This window comes from Bos grunniens, chromosome 7 (genome assembly GCF_055505025.1).
Source record: "Bos grunniens cultivar Pamir isolate PY7600 chromosome 7, Bosgru_T2T1.0, whole genome shotgun sequence".
NCBI classification, from domain to species: domain Eukaryota; kingdom Metazoa; phylum Chordata; class Mammalia; order Artiodactyla; family Bovidae; genus Bos; species Bos grunniens.
Window position 1 is genome coordinate 3,545,158 of NC_141171.1, and position 12,996 is coordinate 3,558,153.

At 46.7% G+C, this 12,996-nt stretch overlaps 1 protein-coding gene across 4 annotated transcripts in view; it reads right to left on the reverse strand.

The window, feature by feature from the left end:
- Positions 1-2,731: 2,731 nt before the first annotated feature.
- Positions 2,732-12,996, reverse strand: part of SNAP47 (synaptosome associated protein 47) — a 67,465-nt gene continuing 57,200 nt past the window's right edge. For all 4 annotated transcript variants that reach the window (XR_015166412.1, XR_015166411.1, XM_086408119.1 and 1 more), the window contains one exon: positions 2,732-4,306. Coding sequence is in view for 2 of the 4 variants with exons in the window: in XM_086408119.1 (XP_086264245.1) it covers positions 4,160-4,306 (147 nt within the window). In the remaining 2 variants the exon portion in view is untranslated. The remainder of the gene's footprint in view (positions 4,307-12,996) is intronic.

Consider the following 12,996-nt stretch of genomic DNA (forward strand, 5'->3'; position numbering starts at 1 on the left):
CTGCTACGGGAAGGTGTTGAGGTTAAAAAGTTAGTTCTGGGGTCAAGGTTTAAAAAAAAATAGCATAAAATGGTCTTTGATGGCCCCCTTTTTTTTAAAAAAAAAAACACACACACTCTAAGTCTCCACATCAATTTAGCTATTCATGGGCGAGAAAGGGCCCAGAGAATAGTCCTCTAACAGTACAATGTCTTCTGTGCCACACACCTTCATGCTCGGAGTATCTGGTGATGGATAAGGAGAGGGTGAGGCCCACAGAGCTCAGGGCTTGTTCCTGGCAGGGGATCACCAGCAGAGTCCTGGCCCCTGCTTTCCAGAGGCCTGTTGGCAGCTGAGGTGTGTATGGTCCTGATGCCAGAGGAGTTACCTATTTTCAGGATGAGCAGAGGCTGGCCTGGCTGCTGGAGACTGAGCTGGGGACCTCTGACCAGTGCCCACCTGTATTCAGAATAGCATCATGAGTGGCACGGATCTGTGTTCATGTCCACTGCTCAGGGCTCTCCAGAGCTAGATGCAGAGAGCGCAGGTCTGGCAGTAAGTCACCTGCTAATTGAGACATCTGGGTAACGCACGCACCCTCAGGTGTCCTGACTCCGGGCCTGAGGTCAGTGTGTGTTGTGTGCATGTATGTCTGTGTTTTCTGAGTCCCAGGCACGAGCCCCGTGCGTGGCCATGGTGAGAACCACGTACTCTACCCCAGGGGACACACTCTTTGAGGGATGCCATGAGAAGCTATGGTATTTGGGTGTAGCCTGCCCACCTGCACTTGCCTGTGCCCAGGGCACATGTGCTAAATCTCTTCAGTCGTGTCCAACTCTATGCAACCCCGTGGACTGTAGCCCGCCAGGAGCCTCTGTCCATGGGATTCTCCAGGCAAGAATACTGGAGTGAGTTGCCATGCCCTCCTCCAGAGGATCTTCCCAACTAAGGGATCTAACCCGTCTCTCCTAAGTCTCCTGCACTGGCAGGCAGGTTCTTTACCACTAGTGCTACCTGGGGAGCCCATGCCCAGGGCACAGGCTGCCTTTCCTCAAGTGTTCCTCCAAGTTCCACAGGGATGTGATCCAGCTGCGGCTGCCTCTAGGCTGCCTCTCAGTAACTGTCCTTGTTGACACACCTTCCCATCTGCTGTGTTCTCCCTGACCTCCCTGGGATCATGCACAAGAAAGGGCGGCATGGGCTCAGACCCCATGGAAGGGGCACGAGCTCTGAGCTGATCCGTCATTTGATGCAAAGGAAAGGTCAAGAGCAACTCTGCACACGCCTGCATTGGTACGAGAAACCTCGAGAGGACAGGCCCACTTCTCATCTTGGAGGTTAGTGAGTACAAACCAAGGAAGACAAACAGAGACTAGGAATATAATTTACCAAACTGAATAAAGAAGGACCCTTATGACCATTACTCTCTAGAAATGCTACTTTCCATGTCTTTTTGGAATGGATCGGCTCTCACAAGGCTGGGCATCCCTAGGTGACCCAAAATCCATGCCCACTGGGAACCTCAGGCCTAATGTGGAAATGGGGTCTCTGTAGACATCATCAAGGTAAAAAGATCTTGAGGTGAGATAACCCTGGATTAGGACGGATCCTCATAAGAGAAAGGACAGGGAGTTTTGAAACACAGAAACGTGGGATGGTGGCCACATGACAATGGAGGCAGAGATCTGGGTGATGTGGCCACAAGCCCAGGGATACCTGGAGGCACCGGTGACCTGAAATGGCACAAATGATCCTCTCCTAGAGACACCAGAAGGACCGCAGACTGCCCACACCTCAACCCTGAATTTGCGGCCTCCAACCATGCATTCCTACTGCTGTAGGCCTCCTGTTTGTGGTACTTTGTTAGGGCAGCCCCAGAAAACTAACACTGTATCTGTGAATTAATTCTTAAAACCACCCAGGACTTAGTACGCAAGTGGAGTGGTGCGATGTGGCAGCACAGGGCTTGCAGGCGCCATCCCAGGAGGGCTGTAGCAACGGTGCTTCACAGCAACACCGTACAAGGCCTAAGTGAGCTTCTCTGGGCAGGGCTCCTTGGGATGTGATTTCAAAGCAGCCTGAATGGGACTTGTTGTGAGAATGGGAGGACGCCACCCATTTCTCTACTCTCCCTCATCTTCCCATGAGGGGCTCTCCCAGGCACACGCTGTGCTGTGCTGTGCTTAGTCACTCAGTCGTGTCTGACTCTTTGAGACCCCTTAGTCCATCAGTCTCCTCTGTCCATGGGGATTCTCCAGGCAGGAATACTGGGGTGGGTTGCCATGCCCTCTTCCAGGGGATCTTCTCAACCCAGGGATTGAATCCAGGTCTCCCACATTGCAGATGGATTCTTCACTGTCTGATCCGCCAGGGAACACACTAAGACACCCCAAACCAAGCAAAAAGGCATCAATGTATAGCTTCAGACAACATTCTAAAACTAGCATTTCTGTCTCTGGATAGAAATGGGGCAGAAAAGCAAAAATTAACAGTATTTAAAACAGGTGCAATTTCACCAGTCAGAATGGCTGCTATCTAAAAGTCTACAAGCAATAAATGCTGGAGAGGGTGTGGAGAAAAGGGAACCCTCTTACACTGTTGGTGGGAACGCAAACTAGTACAGCCACTATGGAGAACAGTGTGGAGATTTCTTAAAAAACTGGAAATAGAACTGCCATACGACCCAGCAATCCCGCTGCTGGGCATACTCACCAAGGAAACCAGAATTGAAAGAGACACGTGTACCCCAATGTTCATCGCAGCACTGTTTATAATAGCCAGGGCGTGGAAGCAACCTAGATGTCCATCAGCAGATGAATGGATAAGAAAGCTGTGGTACATATACACAATGGAGTATTACTCAGCCATTAAAAAGAATACATCTGAATCAGTTCTAATGAGGTGGATGAAACTGGAGCCTATAGAGTGAAGTAAGCCAGAAAGAAAAACAATACAGTATGCTAACGCATTATATATGGAATTTAGAAAGATGGTTAACAATAACCCTGTATACGAGACAGCAAAAGAGACACTGATATATAGAACAGTCTTTTGGACTCTGTGGGAGAGGGAGAGGGTGGGATGATTTGGGAGAATGGCATTGAAACATGTATAATATCATATGTGAAACGAATCGCCAGTCCAGGTTCGAAGCACAATACTGGATGCTCGGGGCTGGTGCACTGGGACGACCCAGAGGGATGGGATGGGGAGGGAGGTGGGAGGAGGGTTCAGGATGGGGAACACGTGTGCACCCGTGGCGGATTCATGTTGATGTATGGCAAAACCAATGCAATATTGTAAAGTAATTAGTCTCCAATTAAAATAAATAAATTTATATTAAAAAATAATAAATTAAAAAAAATAGGTGCAGTATGTACTGTTTTCATGTTTGACTAAAAACTGAACAGTTAAAGAACATTTCAGGTGTCTACAGGATGATCTTGGGGTGCACCAGGTGTACTCTTAGCTTTTGTTAGAACTTACAGTATAACCAAAGAGAAACTGACCTGTCCATCAGAGAAAAACGGAACAACGTGAAGGCAATGGGGTCTGTGCTGAGCAGGCCATGCAGGAGAGGCAGGCTCAGGACTGAATGTAGTTCTGGAGAAGAGATTTTCCTGACAAAGGATACGCCTGCAGTGTTCAAACAGGCAGAGGGTTAGAAATAAGCAGATTCTTTCATAGAGACATAAATCATCCTTTTTATGGTTATCAAGAGGAGACAGGATGCAAATACAGCTAGTTGTGCACTGGAGACCTGGGACTGTGGCCAGGCAAAGTGGTCCCTGAGGCCTGCGTCCAGCTCACCCTCAGAATGAAGACGCCGTGCTGCCGTGGCCACCTCACAGGGCTCAGCCTGTGTTTGAATGTGTGTGCGCTCCTGACTCCCCAGGCAGCCTGGGAGGGCCCTGCGGGCAGGAGCTCACTGTACTTGTAGGCAGAACTCCTTCCCTGCACGTTCAGCTCCCTACAAGGGAATCCCTTGGTGGCAGCTACGATCACCCCGAGCCACTTTCTCAGCAGCCCTTCATCCTGAGGCAGCCATGCACCTCCCAGGACAGGCACTTGGAATGACTTTCCGGGGTCTTCATCTCAAAGGAAGCATGCAGGATCTGAGAACAACGTACTCAGAAGTGATTCTCATCAGAAGCTGCCGTCCCTATGCTTGCCTGTTCTTCTAAGTCAGTTTCTTCATTCGTCGGTTATGCTTGTCGATGGTTAAGGTCGCCCGGTCCACAGCTTCAGTGATGCCATCCAAGGCCTCATCCTGTCTCTCCAGCTCTGTCTCGGTGTCTAACGCAAGACCTTTGAGCTTCCTCAGGATCTGCAAGAGAAGCAGAAATGATAGGAGGGGCTGCCTTTTCTCATGCTCTCAAAAACAGATAATGTATCTTTCCATTATTTTCATAATACTCAGAAAATGTGTAAGTTAATGGAGATAACCAACCAATGTGTAAGTTAATGGGGAGGCTCTGAGCACAGAGCCTCCAGCTCTGACCTGGCTTTGGGTCTCAGCGCTGCCGTTTTCTGGCACTGACCTTCGGCGAGGTAGGGCTGTTGGGAGATGATGCATCCGCTGTCTGGCCCTGCTCCAGGCCATAAACAAGGAGACTGACCACACAGCCCCAGGAGATACATCCCTGAGGCACTGCTGTTTCCAACCCGTGATTTCGACGCTGACCGCCTTGCTGAGAATGTTACCACATCCACATGGAATTCCTGCGAACGGCAGTGGCACGGCACAGAACCAGGAATCCGGAGGCTACAACTCAGATCTGAGTCCCAGCTCTCACCTCATCACTGCTTCATTTACCTTTCTGCACCCAAGCGCCTAACTGCAGACTGAAGCTGGAAAACCAAAGCTTAAAGAGAAAGGCAACCCCCCTTTTTCATCTGTATATTTGGGATATTTCACACACAAATATAAAAGGCAGAACACAACAGGAGAGATAGCCAGAGGTGATGAAGCAGGGACACACCATAGCCCCGTGGGCCTACCCAGAAATGCAGGGACAGCCCCGCGAGCGCAGGCCCTGGAGTCCCAGCGAGCGCACACACGGGGTACACACAGAGACGCCATGAGCGCACAGTGATGCCCGGGGAAGGACGGCGTCCCAGACCAAGGGAGCAGCCCAGGCTGGACGGCAGCTCCTTGTTCCATTGCCGGGACTCATGTCATACTTCATACAGTTTTATAAACTAGTTGAGGGCAACACTGTATTACTGTGAAATGTACTTTAATTATATACCTACTGAACCGGGGTTTAAAAATTTAATGTCTTTGACAACAAAAAGAAATGATTTTGAGAGAAATCTTAATGACCAACTACTTGCAATAAATATCAATACTGTTCCTCTTTTAGAGAAAGGTTCAGGAAAGGAACTGCACAATCTGAATTAAGACGAGCCCTTGGTGCCCGGTTTACTAACTCCCGATGGACCAGCCTGCCTATGGATCCATGCAAAGTCCTTTATCACAGGAGGACGGGTCTGACGATGAGCAGCCTGGGTGAGCACCAGAGGAGGACCCGAGTGCAGTCCTACTGATGACATATCACACTCCAGACTGAGAGCCAGTCCCCGCGCAGGTCCCACCCAGAGACACAGGCAAGAAAGCTCTGGGCTCCATAGGCGGCCTGGGATAATCCTGAGCAGTGCTACTGCCTGGGAAAGGAGGCCACACCTCACGGAGAATAAAGTGCAGCCACATGGTGTCTCAGAAGGCACAGTACCTGTGAGGTCAAACGAATCAAAAAGCAATGCCTGGGCACCTGGCCCACCACCCACTGCCTGGGAGAACTCCTCCGTCTGATTAACAAGAAACAGAATAGGCAGGGAGATGGTCAGGAGGAGAATACGATCAACTCCTTCCCTAAGAACGGTGGGGCTCAAATGAGATCACAAATGTGAACAAGCTGTGAAAACCATAAAGTGCTGTGTAAGGCGCCGCCGCCAAGTCTTCGAACGCTCAGGCTGAAGGAGCCCAGCAACACGCCCCGCTTTTCGAATGCTCAGGCTGAAGGAACCCAGCAACACACCCCCGCTTTTTGGAGGGCGATGTGGAGATGAGGCTCGCTGAGGTCATCCGCAGTTATACGCAAGTCAGCGACAGAGGCAGGATTTACCCCGTCTCTCTTCAAACAAAGCATCATCACAGGGATCTTCGTCATGAGAAAGAAGAATAAATCCTGATCCAAGCTAGCAGTCTCAGACACTACCTTTTTGCGCCCTCTGGGAGCTGGTGGAAACTCCATCAGTTGAGTCACTTGAAAAACTGGACAGAGCTCTGGAAAGTATACTGTGGGGTCAGTCAGCTCTGGAGGGGATGGGCTAGATGACCTCATACAGGAGGTCTTTTCCATCTCTCATTTCTATGATCTCATATGGCTGAGGCCCAGACAGCATAATAAAAAAGTCACCACTCACCACTATGTTAGGCAGGTCCTTCCATGCTGTTCTCTCTGGTCAACTATTCCTTCCTTATTGCCTCCATTTCAGTGTGATAATAAGGCCATTCTACCAGAAACTTGCACAAAATGTCCCCTCTGTCAGACACCTGCATCCTACGTGACACCTTTGAGGAGGTCTCTCCCCTACGCTGAGTGATTAGGCCACACAGACCCTGTGACTCTCTTTGCAACCTCTACATCCTTGTCAATCACATCAAAACGTGGTCAAGTTTATTTTCAACTGAACTGTTTTTCAGGACTACCAGGTTCTGAACTGTAAACAGTCACTGTTCGCACATGCACTGATGGCAGGAGACAGGCTTCAGCAAGGGAGCCGCGTGCTCCCTTCCCTGCAGACAGCCAACTGTTTTGCTCTGTTCTGATATTAACAGTGCACACAGAAAACCAGGAAACAGAAGACATGATAAAAGTCCTCCAAAACCCAAATCCAAATTAGTGCCTGTTAGACAAGCACTGCTAATAATATTGCTTTCTCATCCCAACACCCGAACACTCTCAGAGGAAAGTAAAACTGGGGATTAGAGTGTGTGTGTGTGTGTGTGTGTGTGTATCTATATATGCGTGTGAGCTCAGCTGGGTCTGACTCTTTGCAATCCTTTGGACTGTAGCCTGCCAGGCTCCTCTGTCCGTGGGATTTTTCAGGCAAAAATACTGGAGTGGGCGGCCATTCCTCCTCCAGGGGATCTTCCTGACTGAGAGACTGAACCAGCACTGCAGGCAGATTCTTTACTGCTGAGCCACTGGGAAAGCCACATAGATATATGATCTCTATGTATGTATGTGTATATATATATGTGGTTTTGTTTTCTGTGTTCTCATTCCCCAGGTATCTGAAATAAGAATAGAATTTAGGGGACCCCTACAATGTGCCCTAACTATTCTCTGCTAATCCTCAATCTAACTCTGCTTCACAGATGAAGCTGAGAAGGGTGGCTGACTTGCTTGAGTTCCTGGGGTCTAGCTCCTACTGTGGCCCTGACAACCGCTGCATGGACAAGAGATGTCACGGCCATGACTCAGAGATCACAAAAAAAAGGCAATAGGGCTCTCACCAGGGATAGGCAGTCGATTCACATATCCTAGAACCTGTACCAGCTCTGAGACCCCTGAGCGACCATGGAAAGATATCCAATTAGGGAGAGCCATACTCGAAATTTCAAAATTTCTAATAAAAAGTAAATAGTATAATTAATTTTAATAATATATTTTATTTAAACCAAATAACCCAAAACATTATCATTTAAACATGTGAGTGGGTGCTTAGTTGTGTCCAACTCTGCAATCCCAAGGACTGTAGCCAACCGGACTTTACTGTCCATGGAATTTTCATGGCAAGAATACTGGAGTGGATTACCATTTCCTTCTCAAGGGGATCTTCCCAACCCAGGGACTGAACCCGTGTCCTTGGTGTCTCCTGCAATTGGCAGGTGGATTCTGTACCACTAGCACCACCTGAGAAGCCCCCCATTTAGACATGAAGTCAGTAAACATTAATGAGAGATTTTATATTCATTCTTTTTTTATATGACGTTCTCACAAGCTACTTGGAGAACTTGGACCAGCTGCTTTTTAAGTGCTCAGCACCCACACGTGCCCAGTAGCCCAGGCCCGTATCGCCAGGCGACAGCACTCTCACCAAGGACCACTTTGTGTGACGGAGGCTGTGTGTCCTACACTTCCACAGCCATCTTTCTCTAGCGGATGAATCAACCGCCTCTTTTCCAAAAGGAAACAGTGGCAAAAGCAAGAACACCTATATTCTTGAGTCTATGCTTAATAAACACAGTAGTAAAAGGCACATACAACTTATTTTGTGAACAGGAACAGCTGACATGCCTACAAAAGTTGAGCATTTACCGAGTATATGAGTCCAAATAAAGGCTGGTTCCTGTTGAGTTTCATTTGGAAAAAGTTTCACTGAGATGGTCTTAAAAATAGCACTCGTTCTATGCAGCCTGTTGAGACCCTTGGTTGGTCTGCCAAAACTGCACTTGAAATTAATTAATACTGCAAAACACAAGTGAGATCTTTAAAGCTACCAAATCGGCAAAGAAAATTACTGAGTAAACCTTCAAACTACTAATACCTCTGGAATACTGGTTCAGTGTCTTTTTCCTTTAAGAAAGGGATTGAAGTAATTAAATGGCATCGTGTGCATTCCATATAACATGGGATGGAAAGAATGGAGAATATGAAGTCTGGCCAAACCTTAAAACAGTTGTTACTTCTGTGGCCCAGGATGACAAGCTGTCTAGTCATCAATGCACGATGTTACCAGCCTCTGGAGAATATCAACGGGGCTCTCAGACGAACCTTCACTGGGCTCTGACTCAAAGACCAGGGTCAAAATGGACTCTTCCCCAAGTCTCTGCTCCACTAATAAACAAACCCAGCAGCCAGCCATCATCCAGCTACATTTGTACCTAACACAGAAATTATGTGATTAATAGTACATTGAGTTTTAGGAAAAACTTTGATAAATTCCCAAGAAATATATAGTGCACATAAGTTCAAGTTAAGACAAAATAACATGTATGCCAGTATCTCTGGGAGCAGCATCTTGGGAAAACACCACAGAAACGCTCAATGCTCTTCAGCTCAGGAGTCCCAGGCACTCAACAAAGCCAGAGCAGGAGGCTTGGTTCCCCATAGGCAGGACGCTGGCCTCACTCACGAGCCTCAGAAACCAGGAAGTGGGAGAGCAGAGATGACTCAGGCAGGAAGTGGGAGGCACCACATGGTCCCCAGGACAGAGCAGAAGTTTCTGTCTTCTCTGGAAGAGGAAGACCTTCTGCTCGGCCACATGCTACGGTGACCTCCATCTCTGCAATGTCACAGACCTCAGAACGGCGGCACAGACACCATCTGGGTCGACAGAAGAGCAGATACAGAGATCCTTTAGCTTTCCAACCATTTTCACTTTGTTTATTAAAAAAAGAAAATAAATTATGGAAAAATGGCTCACCCAGTAGAGGAAGCTCCCTTACCAAAACAGACGTATGCCTCACGCCAGCTATCAAGGTGTGAAAGCCTGGGAATCAGAGGCCCCAAGCTCTGCTGTAAGTAGAGCCTGGAACATGTAGGCTTGTGCTTTCACTGTGTAAGGACATGGCCTTAATGTTTCTACAAAGCCTATAATATGCTAGTTGTTGCCTCACTTATAGTCTGAAAAAAGAAAGTGTTTTGTTCTACCTCACAATACAACTCCAGGATTTAGACTATTAGTATATTTAAGTACCTAAAATGAGTAGGAGAAGGAAACGGCAGCCCACTCCCGTATTCCTGCCTGAGAACCCATACACAGAGGAGGCTGGTGGCCTCCAGTCCATGGGGTGAGGGGGTATCACAACAAAGAAGTCAGAAATGGCTTAGCGACTGAACAACAGAGTCAGTTTAATATTAGCTAGACTGTCTGCCTTGATCTTGTTATTAAACTGACCCACTGAAAGACTGAATTTTCTTGCAGTAAGAAACTAGCAACCATTTAAGAACAGAGCTGGGATAAATCAAGCTGTCTGCAGTTCTACCATTTGGGACTATTAACATGCTGTAGAGAAGGCAAAGAGGGAAAAATTGGCTCCCTCTCAACCAAAGCTCTAGAGGCTGTACAGAATATTCTAGTCTACAATCTGTCACATTCAGCACTCACAGGCCACCCCCGTGCCCCGCCCTGCCCTCTCTGCATTCCCTGAGGTCCTGAGGGCAACCTGTGATGCACAGGGGCAGGAAAGGGTTCTCTTTTAAGGAGCACCCCTCTTCATAACCCTCTCGCAGCACAGAGAGTTGAGCATAAACCTGCCTTATGCACCAGGGCTGTGTCTGTACAAGACTTTGAGAGCTGAGTCTTCAGGGATCTGTTAGCCCTCACTTGAAGTCTGCTGAATAGCGCAGTTACAGACACCGCAACGGCCCACAGCAAAGATGGCCCCTTTAGCTCACGGCCTGGGCAAGGAAAGCACCTCACAGGACTATAGAGAAGTCCTGGGAACCAAGCTGCTATCAGACTGTAAAGAGAGCTTCCCATGATGAGAACCACGTTTTTAAGAGAGGAATGGAACCCCTACCAAGTGAAATGCTCAATAAACTGAAGGTTCATCTTACATTAGGAAGTAAATGCCTCAGTGGGGACATCTCAGGATATGAAATAAAGAGAAAATGCATTAATTTGGAAGTTCTTCAGAGTTGACTGGGGCACAAACATTTGAGGCCCCACTGGTAAATTTGTTCAGAACAGAATTCTGCTCCATATAGTACCGGCCTCACCTTCACTTCAAAGCAAGCCTCAAGTAGGGGACCCTGTTTTGTAAAACGTGACAGTAGCATTTTATCTGGGAAATGTGCAGCCTGCTGAAGGCCACATGGCTCACTTGGCAAAGGCACTTACTGGCTGGCCACAGGAGCTATGTTTCCAAGAATTAGTCTCCAGCCCTATGCTACAGATGGGATGGACAGAGTACGCTGCCCAAGGCCGTGAAGCTTCCCCAATACTGTGTCCATGTATTCAGTCCAATTTTACATTTAAATACTGCATAAAACCAACTTTCCAGCCTGAACCAAAAACCACCTAATACTAGTTAACTATTTTTCAAAAGTTAAAAAAGATGCTGGTAATGGATGAGATATCCCGATAGAAAATCAATAAGGAAACACAAGACTTGAACACCATCTGCACCCAACAGAGGTGCTCCACTCGAATCAGTGGAGCCCGCAGTCTCCTCCAGGGCACACAGAACATCCTCCAGGACAGACCCATGGCAGGCCTCAAAATAAGCCTCAACTTAAGACTGAAGTAATAGAAAGTACCTTCACCGTGGAAAGAAACTAGAAATCTGGAAAAATAAAAAACTTACAAATATGTAGAATTACAACACTCTTTAACAACCAATGGGTCAAACAGGCAAATTAGTAAACTCTCTAAGACAAATGAAAATAAAAGCACAGCATACTAAAATAGTAGCAAACTAAACCCAAGTAGAATTTATGTCAGAATGCAAGGGTGGTTCAGACTTAGAAAATCAATTCATGCAATATACCATATTGTTAGAACAAACAGAAAAAACATATATAATCAACTCAACTGATGCAGAAACAGCAATGACAAAACCCAACATCCTTTCATGATAAAAACCTTAGAAAAGCAGGACTAAAAGAGAACTCCCTTCTATGATAAAAGAAACCTAACCTATCCTTCTGAAACTATGCCAAAAAACTGCAGAGGAAGAAACACTACAAAAAGAAAAAAAAAGAAGGAAATACTTCCAAACTAATTCTATAAGGCAGGCGGATTCTTTACCGCCGAGCCCCTGAGGAAGCGGCCCCCGCCCCACCGTTGGTGGGGATGTAAACTGGTATAGCCATTATGGAGAACAGTTTGGAGGTTCCTTAAAAAACTAAAAACAGAGATACTATATGATCCGGCAATCCAACTCCCTGAGCACATACCTGGAGAAGAATCAAAATTCTAAAAGATGCAATTCTAAAATTGGTACTTCTAACTCTGTGAAAAATGCCATTGGTGATTTGATGAGGATTGCACTGAGTCTGTAGATTGCTTTGGGAAGTATAGTCGTGCTGACAGTATTGACCCCGCTCATCCAGGAGCACGGCACTCTCGCTCTGTTTGTGTGGCCTCTGATTTCTTTCAAGTGTCTTGCAGCTATCTGCATACACGTCTTCTGTCTCCGTAGGTACGTTTATTGCTAGGTGTTTTATTCTTTTTGTTGCAGTGGTGTCACAGGATTATTTAATTTCTCTTTCTGATTTTTCACTGTTAGTATACAGGAACACAAGGCATTTCTATGTTTTAATTTTATATCTTGTGATTTTACTAAATTCACTGATTAGCTCTAGTAATTTTCTGGTGGTGCCTTTAGGGTTTTCTACGTGTAGTATAATGTCATCTGAAAACAGTAAGAGTTTTACTTCTTCTTTTCCAATCTGGATTCCTTTTATTTCTTTTTCTTCTCTGATTGCCACAGCCAGGCCTTCTAAAACCATGTTGAATAACAGTGGCAAGAGTGGGCCTCCATATGACCCAGCAATCCCACTACTGGGCATATACCCTGAGAAAACCACAATTCAGAAAGACACATGAACCCCGGTGTTCATTATAGCACTATTTACAATAGCCAGGGCAGGGAAGCAAGCTAGATGTCCACTGACAGATAAGGACACTGTGGTAAGACACTGCCACATTTAAAACACAGATCCAACAAGGGCCCACTGTACAGCACAGGGAACTCTGCTCCATGTGATGTGCAGCGTGGAGGGCAGGGGAGTCTGCGGGAGAACGGATACACGCACACGTATGTCTGAGTCCCTTCACTGTTCACCTGAGACTGCCACAACACTGTTAGCTGGCTATGCCCCAGTACAAAATAAAGTTTTTTTTTAAGTTGTACATATATATAATAGAATATTACAGCTCGTTAATATTAATAATTAGCATTAATATTACAGCTCATTAATATCTGGTCCCATCACTTCATGGGAAACAGGTGGGGAAACAGTGGAAAACAGTGTCAGACTTTATTTTTTGGGGCTC